Raw genomic sequence first — 24079 nt, forward strand, 5'->3', positions numbered from 1 at the left:
CAGTTAGCCATTAGCGGACAAAAAAACAAAATTCTCACATCATGTCGGATCATTTCACGAAAAACATAAATAGCGACATTTCAAGTAAATATTCGGACCTGTTCAACAAGCTGCTCTGTTAGCTAAAAATGAGCATGCATGTGTGTGTGTGTGTGGCGCAGGTAGTAGCAGGTTATTCACAGTACGATGTTTTTTTGTGAGGCACATTTTCTCCGTTCAGGGGAGAAAAAAAGCGTCACAATTTTGCGATTTGTCCTTGAAGCGATGAGTCGTCCCAGTGGTTTAGCATCAAGTTGATTTCTTCGTCAGTTTCATCATTTCCTGAGACACAGAGACAAATGTTAAAAAATATTAGCAAATTCTGCGATACAACTCAATGCTCTTATCCAGGAATTCAGCGAATAGTGAAAGAGGAACAAAGTCAGAATTCTGAGTGAGATTAAAGAATTCTGAGATTAAAGAAAAAATTGGAATTCTGAGTGAGATTAAAGTAAAAGTCAGAATTCTGAGAGTGAGATTAAAGAATTCTGAGATTAAAGTAAAAGTCAGAATTCTGAGAGTGAGATTAAAGAATTCTGAGATTAAAGTAAAAGTCAAAATCCGGAGATGAGATTAACAAATTCTGAGATTAAAGTAAAAGTCAGAATTCTGAGAGTGAGATTAAAGAATTCTGAGATTAAAGTAAAAGTCGGAATTCTGAGAGTGAGATCAAAGTAAATCAAAATCCAGAGAGTGAGATTAACGAATTGCTAAATGCTAAATTGAAAAAATGTGTTATCCTGGAATTCAGCAAATAGTGAAAGAGGAAAATGTCGTAATCTCGTACGAACTGATGCTTAATCACACAAACGATTTAAGGAGAAATAAAAATAAACTACAAAGAAACTTAAAAACATCTACCAATCCAACCAATCTACCGATAACGTGACCCTAACGTGCGTTGGAAAAACAAAACAAGAGCGGCCCTAAACTGGAGCCCTGAGGTACACCATATTAAATTAAAAACTAGGACATTTCGTCAAAGAGAAAGTACTTTGTAGCAAGTTTCTTGCCTGTTTTATTCTATTTTTTCATGCAGAATCTAATCTTTCTTGGTCTTTTCTGCACCTGTTGTGATGAGGTCCGTACGTGTCCAGCATGACGCTGCTGGCCTGTTCCAGGTTCCAGTGACAGCGCTGCAGAAGCTCCTCACACTCGATTCTGGACCTCAGTCCCAGACGGAACAACTGCTCCACCTGCAGTCCACACGCAGAACGTCAGCTCTGTGTTTTCACTCTTCCATAAAACACTGTTTATAGTTTTAAATAAAAAATCTGGCCTATTTTGAAGCATAAACAACAGAATAATCCATCTGACTGTTTTTCAAAGTAAAAGCGCTTGTTATATATTACAAAATACAAATTATGCGTCAAATCATTTCAATAAAAGCTCATTTTAATTAGGAATTCCCATTGAATGGATCAACATAAATACAATTACTTAACCCTTTAAGGTACAACTCAACCATTTGGTCGAGCACACTTTAAGTCACTATAGCTCAACACTAAATTAATGTCACTTGTTCTGAATGTTGTACTTTATGAATTATGCAAACCAGGTTTATTATGAACAGACGTCTCAACCGTTTGGTAGAGGCCTGTATCTGAGATACTGTAGGGTCTAATTTAAAAAATAAATATATATTGTCGTTATTGTTATCATAGGGAAATAAAATAAAATAATACAAAATCCAAATAAATCATTTTCCTTTTGCTTTTTTCTTGGGTTTCCTAGGGTTAATGAACAAATATAATACTGATGATAAAATAATTTTGGAGCATCGCGGACATTATTATATTATTATATTATTATTATTATTATTATTATTAATAACGTACCTTCAGGTGGTTCACGGCCTGAGGAATCTTCCAGTTGTGAGTGTGCAGAGCATGTTTACACTCCTCCAGTGTGACGCCATGCACCGCTCCCTGCACCTGCATTTAGAACATGAGCAAATAGAAAATAAGATTTATAATTATTTATTAAAGGCGCCATATGTAAGAATGTGGCCAAAAACTACGGTTACTACATTCAAATTCAAAACACCGAGGTCTTTTAGGTTACGTTTTTCTGACGTAACTGGCAACCCGTGGTTGCTCGGCAGCCGAGACTCTACCGACTGCAATGATCGGTAGACGGCGGTAGGTGGCGCCACATGACGCCAAAACATGATTTCAAAACGTAAACGTGATTTGCAGTCTGCAAAATATTTTTTTTTATGCAAATATTACATTATTCCTGAGTCTCTGTGACACATTAGCATATTTAGATTTATTACATAATGCACCTTTAATTATTAACGTAATTTAATGAAGAAAAAAAAGATCCAATACAATTTAAGCTATGACTTTGTAATAAAATTATTAAACTTTAATTAATTTTACAGTCACCTGTTACCTGTGTGATGCTGTGCTCCTGTTGCATGCTGGGAACCGTCGCAGTTCGCCCGTTGTTGTTGTTGTAAGAGGAATTTGGTTTGGCGCCCCCTGGCTGCTGCTGCTGCTGCTGCATGATGGGTTTGACCGCCGCCATGTTGGCCGCTCCGTATCTGATCAGGGACAAAAAAAAAAAAAATTATTTCTTCATATTTACATTAAAGACAGAAAATGATTAAAACGGTGAAGAACGATAACAAACCGCTCCAGAAACGCTGGCCTCTCTGGCAGAGGGGCGGGGGCGGAGCTCTGCGAGCTGTCAATCAACGGCGCCATGCCGCGCCCCTCGCGGAAGGAGAGCGGCTCGAGTAAGGAGGAGGAGCAGTAGGAGGAGCCCGGACGCGACGGCGGCGGCGAGGAGGAGGTGAGGAGGGGGCCGAGCAGTCCTGACGCCCGGCGTGGCGAGACGGAGAGGGGAGGGGGCGGGAGGACCACGGGGGAGGAGGAGGAAGGGGGCGGGACCACCAGAGGGAGGGGGGAGGAGGAGCGGGAGCCCGGCTGAGAGAAGGCGTGGTCCCTGGGCGGGATCTGGGGAGGCGCGTTCTCCTCGTCGCCCAGGGAGGCGGAGCTGCAGCGAGCGTGCGGCTGAGCGGCGCGGGCGGCGAGGTTGTGTTTGGAGGGACGCAGCGGGGGAGCGGGGCTACGAGGGGGCAGCACCGGGCGCTCCTCGAAGAAGGAGTTGGACGTGGCGGCGGCGGAGGAGGACGGAGACGGAGACGGGGGAGGGAGGTAGATCTGTCTGTGGGGGCTGACGGGCGCCAGGGACATGGAGAGGGGGGAGGAGGGCAGGGAGCGGCCGGTCGCCATGGGAACCTGCAGCTTCACCATCACCTGCATCATCATCATCATCATCATCATCACACACACACACACACACACACACACACACAGAGAGAGTTTAACTTAGTTCACATCTCGCTTTAGTCCTTTTCTACACTGTGTGTAAATTTTTGGATATTGTGCTTTCTTGTCTTATTTTTATTCTTATCTCTACTTTATTACTTACTCTACATTAGAGTGTCATTTATTTTTATTTTTTTACCATATTGTATTTTTATTTTATTCTATTATCTTTACATTTTATTTATTTTTTTAAATTATATTTACAGTGTAATTTTTCACCATATTGTGTATTTTATTTTACTTAACTATATGTTTACTTATATTTAGAGAGTAATTTTTTACCATATTGCATTTTATTTTACCTAACTATATGTTTACTTGTATTTAAAGTGTAGTTTTTCACCATATTGTATTTTTATTTTATCCTATTTTTACGTTTTTATTTCTTTTTTATTTATATTTAAAGTGTAATTTTTCACCATATTGCATTTTATTTTACTTAACTATAGCTTTACTTATATTTAGAGTGTAATTTTTTACCATATTGTATTTTTATTTTATTCTATTTTTACTCTTATCTTTACGTTTTTATTTATTTTTTACTTATATTTAAAGTGTAATTTTTCACCATATTGTGTATTTTATTTTACTATAGTTTTACTTATATTTAGAGTGTAATTTTTTTCACCGTATTGTGTATTTTATTTAACTCCAGTTTTACTTATATTAAGAGTGTTATGTTTTTTTTACCATATTGTATTTTTATTTTATTCTATTTTTACTCTTATCTTTACGTTTTATTTCTTTTTACTTATATTTAGAGTGTACTTTTTTTACCATAATTGTGTATTTTATTTGATTTAACTCTAGTTTTACTTATATTTAGAGTGTAATTTTTTACCATATTGTGTATTTTATTTTATTTTATTCTAGTTTTACTTATATTTAGGGTGTAATTTTTTACCATATAGTATTTTATTTTATTATATTTTATTTATTTCGAGTGTAAAGTGGCTGCTGAGTATAACATGTGATGTGTCTTTCTTTCTCTACCTCTCTCTGCAGTTCTTGGAAGAGGTCGGCCGACTGCGACTCGTTCCTCCCGGCGACCGGAGCGCCCGCCGCCGCCGTCACCGCCGCCGCACTCTCCTCGCTCATCCCTCTGTTGATGGACTTCACCTCCTGGTCCTCCGATTGGTCGTCGAGCTCCACGGCGACCTCGTCGTACGCCGGCTGTGGGAGGGGCCAGTCCAAGATGGACGGCGTGTCCTGAGGAGGAAAATAATAGTCAGCTGCAGAATCCATGTTATCATTCAAAAAATTCCAAGGAAAAGTGTTTGTATGGAAAAAAATGTTGAATGAGTGACATCTAGTGGTGAAAGCAGAGTGTAACAAATGGAGGGGAACTGTGGCGGTCTTCTAAAACACATATCTAAAGCCTTATCTCCACTACAAAGGATTTATTCTAAGGCCACAAACACCAGGAAGTGGAACCGCCGAAACAGGAAGTAAAATGTAACTTTGCCATACATTGCCCGATCTCCACGGAACTTGATATGTGAGACCAGGAACCTATCCTGGACATAAACTCCAAACAGGAAGTGGAACCGCCCAAAACAGGAAGTAGAATGTAACTTTGCCATCCATTGCCCGATCTCCACGGAACTTGATATGTGAGACCAGGAACCTATCCTGGACATAAACTCCAAGCAGGAAGTGGAACCGCCCAAAACAGGAAGTAGAATGTAACTTTGCCGTACATTGCCCGATCTCCACGCAACATGATATGCGAGTCAAGGGAACTTCCCTGAACATGTTAATGGACACGCCTTTGACCCAACAGGAAGTCAGCCATTTTAAACAGGAAGTGCCCTCTAACTTTACCGTACATTGATTGATCTGCACGGAACTTGACATGTGAGACCAGGAACCTATCCTGGACATGTCTGCAAAAGCTAAACTCCGAACAGGAAGTGGAACCGCCCAAAACAGGAAGAATAATGTAACTTTGCCGTACATTGCCCGATCTCCACGCAACATGATATGTGAGTCAAGGGAACTTCCCTGAAAATGTTAATGGACACGCCTTTGACCCCACAGGAAGTCAGCCATTTTAAACAGGAAGTGCCCTCTAACTTTACCGTACATTGACCGATCTGCACGGAACTTGATATGTGAGACCAACAGAAAGTGTAACTTCCTTAACAGGAAGTAAAACATGACTTTTCCTCCACAGCCCAACATCCGCATGGACGGCGCTGATAATAACTACAACAGCAAACAGTGAATGAACGAGAGACGAGCTCAGGGCGCAAGTGTCGAGGTGGGCGCACATCGACTCGCACGCTTCAAGCTCGAACCCGTTAATACTGCTTGCGGTACTAGTTGGTGATTATACTCTGACAAATATTACGTACTGAACCTTTATGCCAGTAAATCTCTGCACCTTCAGCGTGTCCTCGTCGGGCTGCTGCGAATCGGTGAGCGGCGACGGCGTGGTGGAGCTGAAGCTGTCGTCCGTGAAGTCGATGAGCGACACCTCGCTTTTGGCCGAGCGCACGCCGGGCCCCTCCCACGGGCGGAGCTTCAGGCCCAGGGACACGCCCAGCCTCTTCAGGCCCGAAGAGGCGGTGCTGCCGCCGCCGCCGCCGCCCCCGCCGTCTTCGGCGTCGTCGTAGTAATCGTCCATGACTGAGTCGTAGAACGGTTCTGTTTACACACACACACACACGCGTCATCAGTGTGTGAGTGTGTGTGTGTTCTTGTACTTGCAGCATACTGAGGACCAGTGAGGGGTTTTTAACCAACAAAGTGAGGTCATTTTTACGAAGTGGGGACATTTTGGTCGGTCCTCACTATGTTTTCATTAAAATCACTTCCTGAGGTTGTAAACATGCTATACTTAACAGAGGTCCTCAATTTGGTACAAAAACCCGTTTTCCAGTCCTGGTGTTTCACACACTTTTTGCTCTGGGGCTCCACCTGCAGAGATTTTTATAGTACTGCACCCAGTAGTTCTTTATAGATGTCATTCATGAAGTAGAAATGTGTAATTGTGTTGATTTATAAAGTGGAAATGCTGGTCCTCACTTTGTCAGCACTTTTATCTGGTCCTCAGTATGCACCAAGTACAAGAGTGTGTGTGTGTGTGTGTGTGTGTGTGTGTGTGTGTGCAAAGAACTCACTCTTGAGCAGAACAGCAGGTTGAGGAGGACGAGGAGGAGGTTGCTCTGATGGAGACAGTTGTTCACGTTACTCACTTTTTTCAATTCAAGACATTTTTAACTATTTATATAAATCCCTTTAACACCGAGCGAGCGCACTTTGCATTGTCGCAATTACGCAACGGTAAATAGTAGATAAACAAAGCCGTGTCTACCGAGAACGTAACCCAAAGGCGTGTTAAAAAAGAACAAGAGCGGGCCTAAACTCCAACCTTGAGGCACACCACATTTAATTTGGTGACATAAATATTAAAAAGTAGGTCATTTAGTCACAGAAAAAGTAGTTAGCACAGGTTTATAACTGCTGAGGAGTTTTTATTTTTACGGTTATTTCACTTTGTCACCAGAGAGGAAAGAGTTGTAAAAACTGCCTGTATTATACATTATATTATACTGTTCAAACTTCAAATATATCACACAAAAAAACTGGTGTTCCGTGTACAACTACTGTGTCATTTTAGACGGTTTATGAACGTATGAAGCCGCTAACAACACGTTTTTTCTTCATCTTAAATTGCTAATGCAGCACTTTAACATGCTGTAAACTGTAAACAACTGCCAGATATTACAGTTATTCTCGGAAAAAGCACTTTAATCACAGGACTTTTTATGGTTAAAATAAGAAAAATAAGTCCACACAGAGATTTTGAGACTTAGGTGTTAAAGGGTTAAGTTACAAAAAAAACTGAATGATATGAATGATATTTTCTATATAATTATATCAGTCATTTTATTTCCACTCCTGTGTTATTTTCATCTGTATGTTTAACTTTGAAAACCCCATTATTAAATGTGTTTTGTATGTATTTACTCTTGGCGCGGTTGGGGAGTTTTGTGGGTCTGGCGATGCCGGCCTCCATCCCGAGGACGTCAGGTGGATCCATGGGGTTCCCCAAATACAGACTAAAGAGGAGAGGAACACAGTTTATTTCATTAAAAACTAAAAACAACAGTCAGACGCAACAATTAATCCATTATTCGTCAATGACTAAATTCAATTGATAACTATTTTGACAATCGATTAAGTTTTGAGTCCAGTTTGAACTGTTCAGCTTCCAAAATGTGAATATTTTCTCGTTTCTTTGCTCCGTAAACGAAAGAAAAAAAATCATTAAAACAGATTATCCAATTCTGAAAATAATCATCAGTTTATATTCAGTGGAGTTAATGCAGCCGTTAATTATTTCAGCATTTCCTTGATATTATTATTCATTAGTTTAAATGAATAAACTACTGTAAAGGACGCTTGTTACATTGTCTCACAGGCTCAGAGGGAAAAGGAGCACTACTGCCTCCAAGTGGCGGAGCGTTATAACAACACTAGAATCGCAGCGTGTGTAATTTTCTCTCATTTAAGCTGCTGCTTTTTAATCAACATTCTCCACTTATCAGGGTTAACTGAGAGCATATTAAGACAAAGGCAGCCGTAGCGTCCATTTTGTGTCTTTAAAAACCTCAAAATAAGGCAAAAACAAAGAAGAACGACTGATTTTGTGTGTAAAAGTTTCACCATTCGATGTCACCGATCTTCCTGTAATGCACAGGTGTCAAACTGGCGGCCCGTGGGCTATATGCGGCCCCCCCAATCTATTACATGTGCCCCCCCCCCACACACACACTTAATATCATGTGATACTGAAAAGACGACCTCGTGTAGCTGAGGCATATAATATAATATAATATATGTTTGCTAGGAATGTTTTTATAACAGTAATAATAAGACATTATAGGGCATAATTATCACATTATTAAATGTATCATATAGAACAGGGGTTCTCAAAGTTTTGATACCTGAGGGCCAATTTAGGAACCCAACATTGGACTGAAGGTCGCCAAAGGAAAAAAAAACCAGAAAGAAATCCCATTTGTAATAATTTTAATGACCAGATTGCAGTTCTACAGTTTAGCGTTAAGTAATATAAGAGTTAATATAATGTAATTTAAGCGTTAATATAATAACTCTTTATAATTTACTGGGTTATTACCCAGTATTTTGGCCATTGTTCTTACCTTCTAATTACAGGTTAATACCAAGTAACACATTTCTGTTACCATATATTTACTGGGTAAATAGTAATTGGGGGCTGTAGCTACCTGCTTATTACCAGCTTATAACACAATAATACACTAAAATTCACCATATAGAAACCAGGTAAATACCCAGTATTTTTGTTTACACTTATTGGTCTGTATCCAGTAATGTCCAATCAACATTTAACAAGCTTCGTCGCTCCTGGATTAAAACTATCAACTGTAATTCACTGCGGGGCCGCCAGAAATGTTTCTGCGGGCCGTCGTTGGCCCCCGGGCCGCACTTTGAGAACCAATGATATAGACCATTCAATAACATATATAGAAAATAAACTAATTACAGTTGTCCACATTATTATTTACATAATTTTAAATAAATGTATCTATTAATACATTTAAATTTAAATTCATGATGTAATATTGTGAACAGTTGTTTTTTTATTATTAATACGGTAATAATAATAATAATAATAATAATAATGCATTATATTTGAAGGCGCCTTTCATGACACTCAAGGTCTTTCCCCCACTTAATAATCTAATGTTATATTAACGTATGTGTTGTTGTTGTTGTTGTTGTTGTTGTTGTTGATGACGGAGCATGAACCTGTCAATGCGGTCGGCGAAGCCCCAGCTCCGGTGAGGATCCGTGTCCCCGTGTCCCGTGTGGATGAAGGAGTGTTTGAGCGGTCGGCTGATGTCCTGAGCCGACAGGCCGGCCACCGCCGTCACCACGTGACGAGGGAACTGAGCCACGCGCAGCGTCCGCCTGTTCTGACCCCGCCACCAGTAATGCTCCGCCCTGAACACACACACACACACACACACACACACACACAAAATCACATGATTGACAGACAGAGGAAATCATGTGACAGACCACGTCTCCGGTGATTACAGTCATGTGGATAATTTCTGTGGAATCTTTAGGAATGAGGTCGACCGACGTCCACATGACAAGTGATGCACTAAATGTGCTTAAATGACACACTTATTTCACTTTATGATGGATTCTACAGTAAATGCAAGTGTTTTAGTTGAATATACTGAAATCTGTGTTGCTTTTATGTATTTTTATACAATTTATCTGCGCGTAAAGTGCGATATATACATTAAGATTGACCGATTTATTGATAAAACCTTCATTTTTTTCCTTGTTTTTATTTTATTACGTTCAAAATGAAGCCTTTAATCATTCATTCATTCAAAAATGATGCACAAACCGAGCCTTTATGGAACACTTACACTTTAAATTCCATGAATCATAGTGATGCGTCGCTCTTATTTTAACCTAAAATCACAAAAGTGGCCTCGTATGAATTTGTACTTTCAATTTTTTTTTTTAAGTTTCGTGAAACAGCAATTAAAAAAAAACAAAAAAAACAGTTAAATGAGATAAACATTATTTATCTCAAGATATTAATATTATTAAGTATTATTATTATTATTATTATTATTATTAATAAGTATGTGAAACTAAAAAAAATTGTCAAATACATTTTAAGATGAAAAGACAGAGGTTCAGTGCATTAACTCGCATAAATAATTAAAAATCAGCTGATTAGTTATATACTAAAGTAAGACGGTGTCTGATTTGATCTTCTGGCTCCCCCTACAGGTGGCAACTCGTATTGTTTGCTTTTTACGGTTGTAAAATAGGCAGTAACGGGTGCATTTGTTTCATCGTATGTCGTAAAAGCAGAATTCCGCTCCGACTTTGACGAGGTTGGCGTTCATCTTCTATTCTTAGATATGTTCCTACAGTACGACGCGCTGCTTTGGTCACGTGACAGTCAGAGTTTACAGCGTCGTCGTGGTCGTCGTCTCACACCGACCTTCCCTCCACGATGGTGATGACGTCGTTCATCTTGATGGGCAGCTTATCGTCCTCCTCAAAGTCCTGCAGCGCTCTCATGTCTGTGGGCATCGTCTGCACAGAGAGAGAAAAGAGCGCGGTTGCCATGGTTACGCTACTGTGTGTGTGTGTGAATATTCAGCAGAAAATGTGGTCAGCTGTCAATATCAATGATATCTCTCTCTCTCTCCCTTCTCCCTCTCCTAACTTCTCTCTCTCTCTCCTACTTCCTCCTCTCTCTCTCTCCTACTTCCTTCTCTCTCCTAACTTCTCTCTCTCTCTCCTAGTTCCTTCTCTCTCTCTCCCTTCTCTCTCCTACTTCCTTCTCTCTCTCCCTTCTCTCTCCTACTTCCTTCTCTCTCCTAACTTCTCTCTCTCTCTCCTACCTTCTCTCTCTCCTACTTCCTTATCTCTCCAACCATCTCTTTCACTCTTCCTTCTCTCTCACCTACTTCCTTATCTGTCCTACCTTCTCTCTCCCTCCTCTCTCCTACTTCCTTTCTTCCCTTCCTTCTCTCTCCTACTGCCTTCTCTCTCCCTCCTCTCTCCTACTTCCTTTCTTCCCTTCCTTCTCTCTTTCGCCTACTTCCTTCTCTCTCTCTTACTTCCTTCTCTCTCTCCTACTTCCTTATCTCTTCTACTTCCTTCTCTCTCTCCTTCTTTCACTCTCTCCTACTTCCTTCACTCACCTACTTCAATCTCTTCTACCTTCTCTATCTCCTACTTCCTCCCCTTCCTTCTCTCTCTCTCTTACTTCCTTATCTCTCCTATTTCCTTCTCTCTCCTACTTCCATCTTTCTTATCTCTCCCTCCTCTCTCTCCCTCCTCCTTATGTCTCCCTCCTTCTCCCTCTCTCCTTCCTTCTCTCTGTTCTTCTTCCTTCTTCTATCTTTAAAGTTGTTGTTGTTGTTGTTGTTGTCGTACCTCTAGGAGGAAGTCTCTGAGGGCGATGAAGGTGGGTCTGTCGTCAGGTTTAGGGCTCCAGCACTGCAGCATGACGTTATAGACGTCCTGAGGACAGTCTTCTGGTTTACACAACCTCTCAGCCTCTGCGTCCACCTTATGGAGGATCTGGAACGCAAGAAATTCAACATTTACTCACTGAAAACATGATTATTTATGAATTAAATCATAGTATTTGATGATATTAAAGTGTTTATTCCAGTCCTTTTTAAAAAAAAAAGTATTTTTCCCAATAACCCAACAACTAAAAGTCAATGAGCAGATGACCTGGCTGCCGTTGAGGCCCAACCACGGCTCCTGACCGTGGGTGAACATCTCCCACAGAGTCACCCCGAACATCCAGGTGTCTGAGGCGTGGGAGAACGTCCGCGACTTCAGAGACTCTGGAGCGCACCTGAGACACAACGGAGACACACACAGACACACAACAGAGACACGACAGAGACACACATACGAGACACAACGGAGACACAACAGAGACACAACAGAGACACGACAGAGACACGACAGAGACACGACAGAGACACAAACACAGACACACACAGAGACACACACAGACACACAACAGAGACACAACGGAGACACGACAGAGACACGACAGAGACACGACAGAGACACAAACACAGACACACAGAGACACACACAGACACACAACAGAGACACAACGGAGACACGACAGAGACACAAACACAGACACACAGAGACACACACAGACACACAACAGAGACACAACAGAGACACGACAGAGACACGACAGAGACACAAACACAGACACACACAGACACACACAGAGACACAACAGAGACACAACGGAGACACGACAGAGACACACACAGAGACACACACAGACACACAACAGAGACACAACGGAGACACGACAGAGACACAAACACAGACACACAGAGACACACACAGACACACAACAGAGACACAACAGAGACACGACAGAGACACGACAGAGACACAAACACAGACACACACAGACACACACAGAGACACAACAGAGACACGACAGAGACACGACAGAGACACAAACACAGACACACACAGAGACACACACAGACACACACAGAGGTACAACAGAGACATAAATGTGTTCACTTCTGACGTGAAAGCTGGAAATTATCCATTATCCATCTCTCCTACCTTCTCTCTCTCCTCGTTCCTTCTCTCTCCCTCCTTCCTTCACTCTCTCCTACTTCCTTCTCTCTCCTACCTTCCCTCTGCCTCCTTCCTTAACCCTCTCCTACTTCCTTATCTCGCCTACTTCCTTCCCTCTCTCCTACTTCCTTCTGTCTCTCCTAACTTCTCTCTCCTACTTCCTTCTCTCTCTCTCTCTCTCTCTCTCTCTCCTACTTCCTTATCTCTCCTACCTTCTCTCTCTCCTAGTTCCTCCTCTCTCTCTCTCCTACTTCCTTATCTCTCCAACCATCTCTCTCCCTCTTCCCTCTCTCTCTCCTACTTCCTTATCTGTCCTACCATCTCTCTCCCTCTTCATTCTCTCTCCTACTTCCTTATCTGTCCTACCTTCTCTCTCCCTTCTCTCTCCTACTTCCTTTCTTCCCTTCCTTCTCTCTTTCTCCTACTTCCTTCTCTCTCTCTCTCTCTCTCTCCTACTTCCTTATCTCTTCTACTTCCTTCTCCCTCTTCTTCTTTCACTCTCTCCTACTTCCTTCGCTCACCTACTTCCTTCTCTCTCCTACCTTCTCTATCTCCTACTTCCTTCTTTCTCCCCTTCCTTCTCTCTCTCTCCTACTTCCTTATCTCTCCTATTTCCTTCTCTCTCTCCTACTTCCATCTTTCTTATCTCTCCCTCCTCTCTCTCCCTCCTCCTTATTTCTCCCTCTCCTTCCTTCTCTCTGTTCTTCTTCCTTCTCCTTCCTTCGCCCTCTCCTTTCCTCTCTCTCTCTCTCTCTCTCCTTCCTTGACTTGAGAACTCCTACGTCCATCATACTCTACCACTCCTCACTCGAGTACAGAGGAGAGAAAAGAAGGAGGGACAGATGAATAATCCATTCATCCAATATATCCATCTTATTTTATTCTCACTGACCAGGGGAAAGGGATTTTGTGTCCCTCCTCCATGATGTAGAGGTCAGTGTGCAGCGGCAGCGCCCTCATGAGGCCAAAGTCTCCGATCTTCACCGTGTCGTTGGTGGAGAGCAGGACGTTACGAGCGGCCAGGTCTCTGTGGAGGAAACGCTTCTGCTCCAGGTACGTCATCCCACAGGCCACCTAACACACACACACACACACACACACACACACACATAAAATCATTCAATATGTAGAATATTATTGGACAGAATTACTAAAACAGGCAGATTTTACAAAACATGCAAAGAAAAATAACAGGTAAAATTATAAAAACGTTTGTTTTTGTCCTTCATTATTGTTCTGTTTGGTTTTCTTTTCATTTTTAAACTATTTAACTCATTTATTTTCATTCACATGACTCTATTCTAACAATGAATAAACAAAAGAAAAAAGTCCATGTCTTAAATTATCATAAAATATATGAACAGTTACATTAAAACAACTAAATATGACTTTCCTTTTTCAAATTGATATAATTATATTATATATAATTATATATTAATTAATAATTAGTGGACATTTAAAAGACGGCGTTTTAAATTGAAATAAAAACACAGATATTAATATCATAAAAGAAGGAAACGATCATAATTCTATATAAGAATAAGATTTTCTTTTACGTAAAAGTAGGATTTTCAGAATAAAAGCACACTTTTTGCTGACTTCTACAGAATATAAAAAAAAAAAAAAGTGAATGAACTCATCACAGCTGTTTCTCGAACATCAAATATGTGATGAAATGAGAGAAAAGAGAAAGTTCATGGGGGAAGTTTCACTTCAACTTTCCTCACTCTTTCCCTCTCGCGTGGCGTTCACTGACCTGCACGGCGTAGTTACACAGAGACGAGAGGAGGATGTGGCCCTGACGCTTTCTGAGGCGATCCAACAGAGAGCCCAGAGGAGCTAACTCTGTCACCTAAACACACACACACACAGAAGTCAGTGTTGTGTGTCTGTGCATGTTTAGAAAAAGACAACAACAGTGAGAACGGTGTCACTTTACCATCTTCATGGGCTGCGTGAGGACGACGCCGTACAGCCGGATGAGGTTCTGGTGATTGAGCGAGTGCATGGCGTTCACCTCTCGGATGAAATCGTCCAGACCCTCCGAGTCCAACACGCCCGCTTTCAGACACTTGATCGCCACGGACAACTGGAGACACGGAGGAGAAGAAGAAGAAGAGTTTATTCACTCGCGTTTTAAGGTCCAGTTTGTAAGAATTGGTGACACCTAGTGGTGAGACTGCAGTTATAGAGGAGGAAAAACAGAGAGCTGCACAAGCGCAAATCAGACCGGCATCAGAATTCTGACTTTAAAACTCGAAATTTCTGACTTTAAAACTCAGAATTTCTGACTTTAAAACTCACAATTTCTGACTTTAACAATTCTGACTTTCTGACTTTAAAAAAATCTAACTTTAAAACTCAGAATTTCTGACTTTAATACTCAGAATTCTGACTTTAAAAATTCTGATTTAAAAACATCTAACTTTAAAACTCAAAATTTCTGACTTTAAAAATTCTAACTTTAAAACTCAGAATTTCTGACTTTAATACTCAGAGTTCTGACTTTAAAAATTCTGATTTAAAAACATCTAACTTTAAAACTCAAAAATTCTGACTTTAAAAAATCTAACTTTAAAAGTCAGAATTTCTGACTTTAAAACTCAAAATTCTAACTTTAAAAATTCTGACTTTAAAAAATCTAGCTTTAAAAAATCTAACTTTAAAACTCAAAATTTCTGACTTTAAAACTCAAAATTTCTGACTTCGAAACTCAGAACTCTGACTTTGAAAATTCTGACTTTAAAAAATCTAACTTTAAAACTCAAAAATTCTGACTTTAAAAATTATAACTTCAAAACTCTGAATTTCTGACTTTAAAACTCGGAATTTCTGACTTTCAAAAATCTAACTTTAAAACTCAGAATTTCTGACTTTAAAAAATCTAACTTTAAAACTCAAAATGTTTTGCATGATCGGATGTAAGAAAACACTAAACACTAAAATATTGCGATATTTCATGACATGACACTGTAACAAAGTGTGGTATCTCGACATCTTCTTGATTTGTGTTGTATTAAATCAGGCTTTCAGCTCATTTGACTCTCGAGACAAAGACTTTATATTGCTGCTTTCACTCTTTCTTGAAATAGACTATTTTTCAAGGAAAAAACAAAATGGTCGCCTTCATAAAGCAAGGCCCTTAATCTGAGGCTAAAACAATGATAAAGTTAAGCCTGTGTCTCACCACTCTGCCGTTAGGACCGGTCCACTCCCCTCTCCGAACCACTCCGAACGTTCCGTCCCCGAGACGCTCAAACAGCTGTAGCTCCGCCTCTCTGATCAGACAGGTGAGGGACGCCGCCGATTCGCTGCTCGCTGAGGCCTGGCCGGACGACGCCAACGCCGTCACCGCCGCCGACGCCACCTGAGGGAGGGGCTGCTGCTGCTGTGGGTCGGCGTCAGAGCGTTTCACGGGAAACACCTGCGGACGTCAAGGAAACGTTCTGTGCATGTGCAGAAGTCTGGCTACTTCCTGTTAAAAACAAGCTACGCTAGCGTTCAGAAGTGTGGGCTCACTTAGAAATGTCCTTAGTTTTGAAGGAAAAGCACTTCTTTTTCTTTCAATGAATATAACACATTTTGAGAAAGAAATAAACATTTTGAGAAAGAAATAAACATTTTGAGAAAAAAAAAATGTAGAAATTTTTTTGAGAAAAAAAATGAAATTTTGAGAAAAAAAGTGAAATTTTGAGAAAAACGTGAAATTTTGAGAAAAAAATTAAATTTTGAGAAAAAAATGAAATTTTGAGAAAAAAATGAAATTTTGAGAAAAAAATGAAATTTTGAGAAAAAAATGAAATTTTGAGAAAAAAATTAAATTTTGAGGGGAAAAAAATTAAATCTTGAGAGAAAAAAAATTAAATCTTGAGAGAAAAATAAATAAATTTTGAGAAAAAAATTGAATTTGAGGAAAGAAAATGAATTTTGAGAACCAAAAAATGAATTTTGAAAACCAAAAAATGAATTTTGAGAAAAAAAATGAATTTTGAGAACCAAAAAATGAATTTTGAGAAAAAAAATAAATTTTGAGAAGAAAAAAAAAAGAATTTTGAGGGAAAAAAATGAATTTTGAGAAAAAAATGAATTTTGAGAAAAAAAATCGAATTTTGAGGAAAAAAAATTAATTTTGAGGGAAAAAAAATTAATTTTGAGGGTTAGGGTTTCTTTTTTTTTTATTTTATTTTATCAAAATGTCCTTATTTTTGAAGGAAAAGGAAAGTACTTTTTTTTTTTACACTCTATACATTGTTAATGTGGTAAATGACTATTCTAGCTGTAAACGTCTGGTTTTTAATAGAATATGTACATAGGTGTATAGAGGCCCATTTCCAGTCTTCTAATGGTACATTGTGTTTGCTAATGGCGTTAGAAGACTATTGGATGATTAGAAAACCCTTGAAAACCCTTGTGCAATGATGTTAGCACAGCTGAAAACAGTTTTACTGGTTCTTTGACCAAAGGGCAAAATGCTTATTTTGAATAAAAATCATTATTTCTAATCTTATCAATGTCTTGACTATATTTTCTATTCATTTTGCAACTCTTTTGATGAATAAAAGTGTGACTTTTAAAGGAAAACACAAACAAATTGAATAGGCGAGTCCAAACCTTTGAACAGTTGAAAGTCTGCCTCTGCAGTTTGGAGCTAAAACGTTGAATAAATAACCAAACACTTGTGTTTGTCACCTTGCTCATCCAGGACTTGCGTTTGTAAAGCGCTCTCCTCCTCTTCACGGCCTCCCACAGCCTCCTCTGACCTGGACGTCCCATGCCGATTTTCTCCAAGTCCTCGTTCTTCACGTAGTCGAAGTGCGAGAGTCTGGTGACGTTGAGCTCGTCGCGGATCCTCAGCAAATACTGCTGCAGCTGAACGTCCGTGAGCAGCTCCAGGAGCCACTCTGTGCCCTCCTCACCCTGCATCTGCACACACACACAAACGCTCTTACTGTAAACATCAGCACAATAAAAGCAACTCCACTCATTCAATTTGAATTATCGACGAATCGAGGACCTCGTTTGATCCATAAAGCGTCTTTTCTTTTTGTCTTCAAACCAAAAATGTGTTGTACGGAGCAAAGAAACCAGAACGTATTCACATTTAAAGAAGCTGAAACAGTCATTGATTCATCAAATAATCTTCAGTTTCAGCCCTGAATTGGACTGTAAAGCACGAGAAGTGAAAGTTTCTCCACTAAAATCGCAATTACATATTTTGCCATATATACAATGCTTCATATATATATATAGATTTTTTAAACTATAAATTAGTAATGAGAAATTAAAAGTGTGAAGCAGTGGACTAAAGAAATAACTCATTAAATCAGTAATGCAGCAGCCTTTAAATAAACCATAACAGAACTATTATATTATTATTATGACTCATTTGTATGTTAATTATTGTTATTGTTGAAAACTACAAGATCATTTTTTTTTTTTTAAAGTGTAGAAATGGCAGGTTCTTATTTAAGAAGAGGATTTAAAAACGAGGTCATAATAATAACTTGAATTTAACAACACACACACACACACACACACACACACGTTCTTATACTTGCTGCATGCTGAGGACCAGGTAAAAGTGCTGGCAAAGTGAGGACCAGCATTTCCACTTTATAAATCAACACAATTACAAATATCTACTTCATGAATAAGAACGATATAGAACGACTGGGTGCAGTACCATAAAATATCTGCAGGTGGTGCCCCAGAGCAAAAAGTGTGTGAAACACCAGGGCTGGAAAACGGGTTTTTGTACCGAATTGAGGACATTTGTTAAAGGCGCCATATGTAAGAATGTGGCCAAAAACGGTTACTACATTCAAATTCAAAACACCAAGGTCTTTTAGGTTTCGTTTTTTGACGTAACTGGCAACCCGTGGTTGCTCGGCAGCTGAGACTCTACTGACTGCAATGATTGGTAGACGGCGGTAGGTGGCGCCACATGCAAAAAACATGATTTCAAAACATAAACATGATTTGCAGTCTGCAAAATATAGTTTTTTTAATGCAAATATTTCGTCTGTACTGTTGTTGTTGGTGAGTTCAGTATGTTATATGAACATTATACCCGAGTCTCTGTGACATTTTATAGCCAGTTGCTTTAGATTTATTACATAATGCACCTTTAAAAACAGAGTATAGCATGTTTACAACCTCAGGAAGTGATTTCAATGAAAACAAAGTGAGGAGGACCGCACAAAATGTCCACCACTTTGTAAAAAATGACCTCACTATGTTGGTTAAAAACCCTCACTGGTCCTCAGTATGCAGCAAGTACAAGAACACACACACACACACACACACACACACACGTTACCATTTGCCTCCCGACACTGTCCCTGACCCTCCGGTCTCTCTCGTCTTCGTCGTGCTCCTCCTCCTCAGCCTCCTCCTCTCCTCTGGCGAAGGGGAGTCGCTGGTACATGTAGCTCTCCCCCATCCTGTTCTCCCTCTCTCTTTATCTCTCTTTTTCTTCCTCTGTCGTCCCTTCTTTTTTTCTCGCTCCGTTAGCTCTGAACGCTGTGTTTAACGCCTCCGGGTCCAGGTCCAGGTCCGGGTCCAGGTCTCATCTCCTCTCCGTCTCCAGCTGAATCAAAGCACACAAACACAAGCATCGATGAACTCTCTGCGTCCTCCCTCCCACCGCTTCTTCTTCTTCTTCTTCTCTTCCCTGCTGACTCATCGTCGGACATCTCCACACCTCCTCCTCCTCCTCCTCCTCCTCCATCCTTTATCGCCTCCCTCTCCTCTTTTTCTCTCCTGCCTCAAACCGCCGTATTCTTCGTCAGACAGACGCTAAATAATTCAGCAGCAGAGGAAGAGACATAAGAGGAGGAGGAGGAGAGAGGGAAATACAAGGACAGATGGACGGAAGGATGGATGGACGCGAGTTCCCAGCATGCACTTCATTCATGCAGATGGTAGTTGCGCTTCAAACATGTGGGATGAATGGATTGGATGATATCGTCATCGATCCATTATAAGTCCAGTGTCTAAGATTTAGTGACACCCAGTGGTGAGACTGCAGAATGCACCCCCCAAGCATTTTGAGCAACTATGGTGGCCTTCACAGACCAAAAAGGACGCCGTTCTTCTTCGTTAGCGTAGCAATCGACGGTAAATCCACAGTAAATCGAGACTAAAATACGTGTAAAAATACTTCTTCTAAGGCTACGGCAACAAAAACAACTTACAAACACACAATTAAATATTCCATGTCTTTGATTCCCGTGTCTCAAATTTGATTTTCCTGCCTCTCTCAGATCGAGAAAATTCAGTATTTTACTAGAATATAAATTTTCTTGAACAGGAAAATGACAGTTAACCTCACCTAGCTTAGCCTACACCAGCGCTTTCCAACACTTTTCCTGCAAAACTACTCAGATAAAGGACATTTTGACCGTTTGTGCAAAACAAGTAAATAATTTCGTTAAATTCTGGAGGAAGCAGAATAATAAAATATTTACTGAATTACAATACATAATTTCTGACTTTAAAACTCGGAATTCTGACTTTAAAACTAAGAATTCTGACTTCAAAACTCAGTATTTCTGACTTTAAAACTCGGAATTTCTGACTTTAAAACTTGGAATTTCTGACTTTAAAACTCAAAATTCTGAGTTCAAAACTTGGAATTTCTGACTTTAAAACTCAAAATTCTGAGTTCAAAACTTGGAATTTCTGAGTTCAAAACTCGGAATTTCTGAGTTCAAAACTCAGAAATTTCTGACTTCAAAACTCAGTATTTCTGACTTTAAAACTCGGAATTTCTGACTTTAAAACTTGGAATTTCTGACTTTAAAACTCAAAATTCTGAGTTCAAAACTTGGAATTTCTGACTTTAAAACTCAAAATTCTGAGTTCAAAACTCGGAATTACTGACTTTAAAACTCAGAATTCTGAGTTCAAAACTCAGAAATTTCTGACTTCAAAACTCGGAATTTCTGACTTCAAAACTCGGAATTTCTGACTTTAAAACTCGGAATTTCTGACTTCAAAATACGGAATTTCTGACTTTAAAACTCGGAATTTCTGACTTTAAAACTCCGAATTCTCACTTCAAAACTCGGAATTTCTGACTAAAACCCGCAATTTCTGACTTCAAAACTCGATATTTCTGACTTCAAAACTCGGTATTTCTGACTTTAAAACTCAGAATTCTGACTTCAAAACTCGGTATTTATGACTCTGACTGACTCTTCCGTATTGAAAGGACTTTAAAAGACAGTGTTTTTTTCCCACTTAAAGACATTTCGAGCTCATAAAGGCCCGTTTAAGCAAAACAAGTAAATAATTTAGTTAACTTCTGGAGGAAGCAGGGTAATAAAATCATAAAAAAGGCGAACTAAAAGCAAGTGTACCATGTAACACAATTATATTGGGTTTCATTTGACTTCAGTCCTTGTATTATTGGATAGTGACAGCAACATTTTTTCTACATAACTGGTGCGTGAACTTCGGCGTCCGCGTGCGAACTATTACAAAACACGTAGAGATCATGAACACGCGTGAAATAAAATAAAAACAAATCAGAGCTTTCATCTGTGCATCGAGGCCGAGCCCCTAAAAATAGAGTCAAAAAGTAAATTTAGCTCACGCTCACTCGCTGGCATGAAACATGAAGTGGTGAGAGGATGAGGGGCTTTATTCTTCTTCTCATCTCAGCATCAAACACCACTCTGATGTGATCCTCCGCTGCTTTAACCGCTGGATAATTACACGGCGTTCTTCAGCGAACGTCTGCAATCGTGTGCGTTCTGAGCCAAAGCAGAATTTGGCTGGAATTGACGTGTTTAAAATGAGCGCCATCAAACGTTAAACGGCGTCAACGTTAGCGCGCGGCGCGTTTTTCTGTGACGACTGAGCAGAAAAAGACGCGCGTGACGTCGTGTTTACGTGACTCCCCGATTGTTAAAACGAGTCTCGCTCAGTAACGCTAAACTTTAAAAACAGAGGCACACGTACGCAGTAACACAGGTACGCTAACGTTATTTGTAGCGCTGCTCTTTTCCTTTAATAAACAGACCGCTAACGCTAACGGCGCTAAAAGGAGCTAATGCAGCTAACGGAGCTAAGTGGTAAACGGTGCCTGGACTCCGGTGATCGCGGCACGTAAACATGACGTCATGCTTGTCTTTTTCCAGTCAGTCGTCATGGAAACGTGGATAAAAATTCCACTTTATTTAATTAGATCAAGGACATTTTCAGGGTTTTTCCTTTTGGAAAGGCGGGATTATTTGCCTAAAGATCTAAGCTGGGTCTTCCTGCTCTGGATTAGATGGTTCCAGACTGAGTTACAGCCCTTAAAGTACAATATTATACAACAAAAACACATTTGGAAACATTATCTGTCATTTCAATTATTTAAAAAATATTTTTGATTAGACATTTGGGGTTTTTTACGCTTTGTTTAAAGCTCTTACGTGAATATATACTGGTTTGTGCTTTGGTTTGTGGACATTAAATGACAAAATGACTTAACTTTCTTTAAAAAGTGGGTCTAAATATACATAGTTTGCACTTTATACGTGTTGGAGCGCTCTCACCGTGTTTTTGGGTGTGGCGGCGATTAAAGCTGCAGTCAGGAGTGACTGAGGTCACCTGGAGGAGGCCATGGATGGAGCGACGCCTCGTCTGAACACAAACACACAGAGACAGATGTCAGTGACACACAAACAACAACACAAGGACAAAAACATTAAAGAAGTAACACAACAACAACAACAACAGACAAAGAAAGTGACCTTAATTAGAGTCAGTGCTCCATAGAAAACCCCAAAAATCTTATATAAAAACTGTGTGGTTTGATCGGGAATGGTGTGCTAGGACTTTAAAGTCACCGCTGCGTCAAAAATCGCAAAAAAAACTACGATGAATTTACACATACACATGAAAAGGAAACGATCTCAACCCAGCCCACTTTGGAGCGTCACAGTGTCGTCATACTTTAACATAGAGACGTGGTTTGAACTTTAAACGGGTCACAAGACTTGAGACCTTTTTCCCCTAAATCAAAGTTTTGATATTTATTACGGTTTTTAAACTTTCACAGTTTAACTTTTGTACTTTTTTTTGGGACGTTTTCAGCGTAATCCGTTAGTGTGGCTCACTCTAGCTGAGGTGCATGAAAATAATGACAAAAATCTCTAAACAAACTCTTCTCCTGCTCACGGTTTCCAACCTACACAGACAATCTTTACATCAAAACGTTTCTCTGGTTGTCGTCTGACCCTGTGTGTTGTTTTGATTTTCTTATGACTTGCAGTTTTTCTTAAAATCACCTAAAAGCGCAGAGAGTTCTGCTCAAAGCTCCCATTGACTCCCATGTTAAAACTCAGCAAAAATGACAACGAGGGAGATTTTAAAACTGTCATTTCTCTGTCAATTCACAGCCGTTTTTCACAAATTTAAATGTGGGAGCTCCTGAACGCCTCCTGAAACTCACAAACCAAACAGTTAATCTGTATCACAAACTGTTCTTGAAATACAACGAATTTAAAACACGTTGCTTTCTCAGTTTTGGACAAATTTCAAACAGGTGTTTGGAAGGGGGAGGAGCTTGTGCTCAGTTTTAAAGGTGCATTATGTAATAAATCATAAAATCCTCCTTATATGTCACAGAGACTCAGGAATAATGTTCATATGACAAACTGAACTCACCAACAACAACAGTACAGACAAAATATTTGCATTAAAAAAAATATTTTGCAGACTGCAAATCATGTTTACGTTTTGAAATCATGTTTTGGCGTCATGTGGCGCCACCTACCGCCGTCTACCAATCATTGCAGTCAGTAGAGTCTCAGCTGCCGAGCGACCACGGGTTGCCAGTTGCGTCAAAAAACGAAACCTAAGAGACCTCAGTGTTTTGAATTTGAGTGTAGTAACCGTTTTTGGCCACATTCTTACATATGGCGCCTTTAAAGGTTCAACTCTCCCAAATCTGCCTAGAAACGGGCTGCAATGGTTATTAGATTAAACAATAATATAATAATAAGAGAACGTTATAATTTCGAGGGCTGGGATCGATCATTTTCCAACATTTTGTGACATTTTACGAACCGAACTAATGGATCAACCAAGAAAAAACTGATTAATTTATTATGGAAATATAAGAACATGATACACCTGTTTTAGAAATAATAATAATAATAATAATGCAAAAACAATGATTAACTGCTCAATGACAATACATTACTTGTGAAGTTTGTATACAAATACAAATAATCACCTCTTATTGTTAGACAGTTAATATGTGGCTTTACAGGTGCATTAATGGGCATACAGGGATTTTGTTGGGATGTTGACAAATACATTAAACATGAGGACACACTGAGGGACAGAGACAAAGCAGATGGACACAAAAGGACACAGGAAAAGACATAAAATCAACTAAAAGTCTTAATGAATTGAAGACACTGACGAAGCAGCTGCTTCACACTGATAATCTGATTAGCTTCAGTCACCTGTGCTTCCGTCTGTAAACGGCTTTCATTTTTATTGTATTTTATTTTTATTATTATTTT

At 39.7% G+C, this 24079-nt stretch overlaps 1 protein-coding gene across 1 annotated transcript; it reads right to left on the reverse strand.

The window, feature by feature from the left end:
- Window positions 1–314: 314 nt before the first annotated feature.
- tnk2a (tyrosine kinase, non-receptor, 2a) lies at window positions 315–18993 on the reverse strand (the record flags this gene model as incomplete). Its single annotated transcript, XM_083901466.1, has 19 exons — window positions 315–321; window positions 1108–1235; window positions 1878–1973; window positions 2437–2587; window positions 2677–3305; window positions 4371–4586; window positions 5764–6026; window positions 6503–6547; window positions 7353–7444; window positions 9180–9374; window positions 10408–10502; window positions 11352–11498; window positions 11658–11784; window positions 13444–13625; window positions 14308–14403; window positions 14491–14640; window positions 15739–15975; window positions 17241–17474; window positions 18871–18993. 19 exons carry the CDS (start codon window positions 18991–18993, stop codon window positions 315–317), a joined length of 3213 nt encoding a protein of 1070 aa, XP_083757592.1.
- Window positions 18994–24079: the final 5086 nt, after the last annotated feature.

Source organism: Microchirus variegatus, assembly GCF_963457635.1.
Source record: "Microchirus variegatus genome assembly, chromosome: 15".
Lineage (NCBI taxonomy): Eukaryota > Metazoa > Chordata > Actinopteri > Pleuronectiformes > Soleidae > Microchirus > Microchirus variegatus.